This window comes from Triticum dicoccoides, chromosome 7B (assembly GCF_002162155.2).
Source record: "Triticum dicoccoides isolate Atlit2015 ecotype Zavitan chromosome 7B, WEW_v2.0, whole genome shotgun sequence".
In the NCBI taxonomy this organism is placed as follows: Eukaryota; Viridiplantae; Streptophyta; class Magnoliopsida; order Poales; family Poaceae; genus Triticum; species Triticum dicoccoides.
The window spans coordinates 574,214,733-574,220,061 of record NC_041393.1 but is presented as its reverse complement, the minus strand read 5'-3'; the positions used below and the strand labels follow the sequence as shown (position 1 = coordinate 574,220,061).

General features: G+C 47.9%; 1 protein-coding gene across 1 annotated transcript in view; it reads right to left on the bottom strand.

Annotated features, from left to right (window-relative positions):
- Window positions 1-1,950, bottom strand: part of LOC119336548 (probable histone acetyltransferase HAC-like 1) — a 13,899-nt gene extending 11,949 nt beyond the window's left edge. The window contains exons 1-3 of the mRNA XM_037608593.1: window positions 1,781-1,950; window positions 1,055-1,278; window positions 782-890 (exon numbers count right to left, since the gene is read on the bottom strand). Coding sequence (XP_037464490.1) covers window positions 782-890; window positions 1,055-1,218 — 273 coding nt within the window. The 5' untranslated portion in view covers window positions 1,219-1,278; window positions 1,781-1,950. The remainder of the gene's footprint in view (window positions 1-781; window positions 891-1,054; window positions 1,279-1,780) is intronic.
- Between the last annotated feature and the right edge of the window lie 3,379 nt (window positions 1,951-5,329).

Here is a 5,329-nt window from a genome sequence, read left to right as displayed (position 1 = left end):
TATTCCTCCTCACCAATATGTGGATCATAGGTCCAAGTATCGGTGATGCAGTGGCATGTCCTCGAGGACAGCTCTTCGCAGTGGAAAATCTTCATATTTAAAGGAAAAAATAAGCAGGACAACGTTGTTTCATAGTGACCAACAACGTTTAACTGGAATGTTTTTTCTGCATTCACAAGATTTCTGGTGGGGCGCTGAAATCCCCCATCTTTCAACTGAATTGGCAAGTTGCATAAATCACAATGCCGTGGCATGTTGGACACCTGTGCCACATCTCAAGTCCACTTCTCTAGCCGAGTGGCACAAGATTTCTTTATTGATTTCATTACTTCGTATTGAATTAAACCCATAAAGTAGTGACTGATGGGAGGTGCGTGTATGATGAGCCTGATGGCTGAGAGAAGCTCAAGTGTACTGCAATTGAGCAAAGAGAAACATGAGGGTGCATCTCTGGCACCAGCAGACCGAAAGCTTCCTGTGTCTTTTGTTGACTTACATAGGGACTAGTATTTAGTGAACAAAGGTGTGGGCTGTAGATAGCATGGGGACATTAGCTTTTGGGATAGTCCTGGCTATTCTGTACTGTGCGGAAAATACAAATAACCACAACGCTAGTGAATGGTAGACTGCTCTAGAGTGACCACGGCCAACTGAATGGCAAGCATGCCACACATTTTGAGTGTCCCCAGAAATAAAGTATCATTTCATTCTTTCTCAGCCCTGCAATGTTTTTTTCCTGTGTGTGTGTGTGCCTTGAAAAAAAAAGAATGATTTGGATTACCTTGGTCGGATGTGCCATGAACAGAGCCACTTCAAGCCGCTTTGCAAGGTTCGTCATGTTTGGGATCATTCCAGGAGGTGCATTCCTCTTTGCAATAATAAGCTCTAATCTGGCAATGTTAAATTAGTGTTAGTTAACATCATAATTCAAGCTTGTGGTTTAAATACAAATCCTCTGCAAAGAAGTTATTTGGTTCGACTATCAACGACCAAGCATGAGTTATTGCACCAGAACCAATCGAGAAGTGGATTTTGGCGATAAGTAAAAGCTTACATCCTCTGAAGCATAGCTTTGCGCAAGTTTACAAACTCAGGATCCACACCGGGGTGCCCCAAAGCAACCTGCCGCTGCTGCTGTTGCTGTGGCATCCCGTGACTGCTGCCTGGATTCATCTGCGTGGTCTTCCCGGACAGGTTCGAGACCTGCCCCAAATTCATCTCGTCCACCAAATTGGCCTCAATGTGTCGTCGTCATCGACTGCTGATGAACAGATGCGGCTGGACACAGCAGGCAAAATAACAGCAAGTTAGCAAACCTTATCAGCAGCGCAATGCACAACACCATTACAGAAGTACATAAACAAGAAGAGCAAGCCCCGTCCAACTAAGAAAGCATGACACAGCCCATTTGATTCGCAGCAACACCACAGCCTCTGTCGATGCAAGCGGCAAAGGCAAGAAACTCGGGAAGAATTAAACTGGCATAAGCAGCGCAAGCTCATAGGCCCATAGCACCAGACACAAGAACATTGCCACGCGGGGTCAACCGAGATGGATACGGATCCCGCGGGCGATCGCCCGGGGGAAGCGAAATGAGAGGGGCCGAATCGAGCCACCACGCAGCACGCGAACCAGCGACCAACTAATCGAGCTACGCGGCGGAAGGATTCGATCGAGAAAACCTCGGTTCCGCCGATCGGGGAGCAGGATCCGCGCGGAGCAGAGCTCATTCCCTGTCGGAACGGCGAAAAAATCGACGGAGGAGCTAGGGCTTGCTTACCGTCGAAGGAAGACGAATTCGAGCCGGGGCCCGAATGGGATCCCCGCTTCCGCTACGGCGCGGTCGAGCGGGGGCGAGGGGGCGGGCGGCGGCCGGGGCTTTGGGCGGGCGGCGGGAGGGGTTCGGGGCCCGTGCGGGCGAGGGAGCGCGAGAACTTGAGACGAGGGAGGGGCGAACGGGAGGGGGGCTCTGAGTCGGGGACGGAAAACGGGAACGCGTGAGGCGAACGGGAACGGGAAGAGGAGGACTGGAGCCGCGCTTTGTAGGTGGGCCAAAGGGAAATCTACGTAGTATCTTCTCCCGTTTCCTCCCAAATTCGGAACCGTGGGGCCTCCGAGCCCCCAACGGATGAACATCTCCCAAAATTCCCTCCCATGTTTCCTCCCAAATGGAGAGGCAGGCTTCCTGCTGGCTTGTTTCTTTCCTCGTTCATGTCTTGTTTGGACCACCTTTTCTTGTTATGGTAATGTTTCATCTCATCATTACCGCTTGTAGCTGTCGAAGATTTGACCGTCCTTTATTGTTGTTGCTGACAAGTTGTTGCTCGGTTTTTCTTTTTCTTTTGCGGATTCTTCATTTTCTAGTTGTTACTTAGCTTGTTGATCTGAGAAGCCGTGGTGGATAAGTTCTTACTTAGCTTGTTAAGTTATTGATTAGCCTTTTCTTTCTAGCTGTCACTTGGTTTGTCGCTTTGAGAAGAAACGGTGGCGCAGCCGAATTTTAGAGCAAACGGCATTGCCGAGGAGGTTGCTTATTAGAGTGTAAATACCGCTACCTAGAGCCAACATTATTATTTTGTTTGTATGTGAGAACAGGGTGAGTTGGCCATGCTCATTTCCCTTGCTTCACCCATGTTGAGAAGAATTATCTCATATAGACGGACTACAGATGTCTACTTATGAAATAAGGATATCTTGTCGGTCCCATCAAAAAAATTGATTGGCAATGGCTTGAAGAAATAAACGAGACAAATATGAAAGTGGACATGGAAAATACACAATTGCCCATCATAGCTTCGTTACCTTCTCCCAAGGGTAAACAAGATGCTAACAAGCATACTCATCATGGATCTTCTTCTTTTTTTTCTTTTGTGATGTGAAATATGTGTTTCCTGGTTGTTACTTAGGCCTTCTTACGTGCATATGAATGTGGTAGGCATTTTATATGATAGGATCCTTGTAGATTTTTGTTCTTTATAGGCTTTGGTTAGCAAGAATGGGTTCATGTTTCTATGTAGGATTGGTTCATATCCTTCATAATTCATAGGGAAAAAATTGTACCACAGACTTGATGAAAAAAATTGTATCTTATGGACGACGTGACATCTTTTTTTATAGGAATTGAGATATGTGCTATCTCATTTCGTATGACTTTTCTATTCTTGTCCTTTGAACCAAATAAACCCAGCTTGTTGCTCTGAGAAGCCGTGGCGGATAAGTTATTACTTGCTTGTTACTCTCGTAAGTTGTGGCGGACAAGTTATTACTTTGAGAAGAAGGGGCGGCAGAGTCTTGTTGTGGAGAAAACATCACTGGAGAGGTGGGTTGCTTATTAGAACGTAAATACTACTATGTATTGAGAACAAACATCATAGTTCGTTTTGTATGTGGGAACAGAGGGTGGCCCAAACTTCTCATTCCCATAGTTTTGCCTCTCTTTTTACGAAAAAGATCAGATCTGTTATAAAGATTCACCGGAAGTACAAAGCACCTCAAACATGTCCATGGACCACCGAACCACCATCGCCCCTAGAAGAACGAGCCGCCAACGCGCCGATGTCGCTGCTCCCATATCGGAGCCGGCCTGACCTTGTTGATGACAGCCGGAAAGTCTTCGTGCATGTGCCCCTAAGGATAGCGCCCTGGAACCGCAGTCATCGCCGTTGAATCCTTGAATCAATCCGAAGAGTCTGACACCAAATATCGATGTTGCGTACGCAGGACGAGAAACCCCAACCTCACTGCCCCAAGGAGCTGGCAGGAATCTACGCCGGAGCTCCATCTAATTTGTCCCAATCGATGAACTTGAGGAGGATCGGAACCCGGGAGACTGACTCGAAGAAGGAGCGCCGCCATCGGTCCAAACGCCGCCCCTGTGAGGACTAAAACCCTACCTATCTACTAGCGGGAGTTGAGATACTAGGATTATCCTCCACGCCACTGGGCGCTGGAGCGACAGCCGGAGGGGAGGCGAATCCACGGGCTAGTCCACGGAGATCAAGGGGAAAGGCTTTCTCAAGTCACCTTGGGAGAGAGGAAAGAAAATTCCAACTTTCACCGTTCCCATAGTTTTGTCGATGCTAAGAAGAATTATTTCATATAGACGAACAGGCGAATGTACACTTATGGATTAAAGATAGCTTGTAGGTCCCCGTAAAAAATAGTTTATAGATTTGCGATAGATTGGAAAAAATGAACATGACAAACATGAAAGAAAACATGAAAAATACTCAATGGCTCATCATAGCTTTGTTACCTGCTCCCAAGAGTAAGAGAACATGCTAACAGGCATACTCTTAAGTATGCCTAAGCACTCGATGTTGGCAAAACACAATTTCTTGGCCATAGGCGATGGTTTAGATGTACGGCGTATTCCTCCGGCGACGGTAGCGATAGGAGAGCAGAGGCGAGAGCATGGGGAAGAAAAGACGAATGAGAAGAGGAGTTGCTGCGCCGCCATTGTGGTTGCGTGGAAGAGAGGGGAAGAGAATGGACGAGAGGGGAGAGGAAATAGGGAAAGGGAAAACGTTGATGGACGGTTTAAATATTCTCAAAAATTAGGGTTTCCTTGGTGGGCCTTATGGGCCAATTATGGCACACCAAGGATAAGATGGCGCTGCAAGTTATCTTTCTTGGGGGTGGGGCGGGGCAAACGCGGTAATTTCATGAGCATAAAAGCCCAGGGTCGTCGCAACCTCATAAGCATCCACTACATGATGCACAGTTTAAAAACCAAACAGATGACCTAACCGGTCGAGGAGAATCCAGTGTCTGCGTTTCGGAAGTTGTTGGAGGAGTAGCACTATAACATCCAGATCCTGGAGGATCATCGTCAAGTGGAGGATCAGTTGGAGGCGGAGCACATGTCTGATGTCATCGTCACGGAGATGGTGGAGGCGGACCCAACGATAGTCAATGTCAACTTGGTTGTGTACAAATCATCACGTGTCGACCGCGCCATCCTCACCGTCTCCCCTAATGAGGGTTCTGCCGAAGCTTCCCAAGCGAGGGCCCACCCATAGGCTACAGAGGATCAACCTGTAGACCCCGTCAGAGCTTCATGTAGAGGAATCGGTCGGCCTTCTGCAGATGTGCCCACCGACGGGCCCTGCTGCAGCATGACAGGTGGTAAATATCTTGCCTTGTTTGAGATGGCATTGCCGCTCATCGAGGGTGGGACATCACGTGGGAGCGGTTGTGCAACTCGTCCATTCGACGGCACCGACGGCGAGGAAGGCGACGCTTGATTTTAGTGAATTGAACGTTTTTAGGGCCCTTCATAGCCAAAATATATTCTGAGAGCATGGATGTGATTTAATGTCCTTATTTA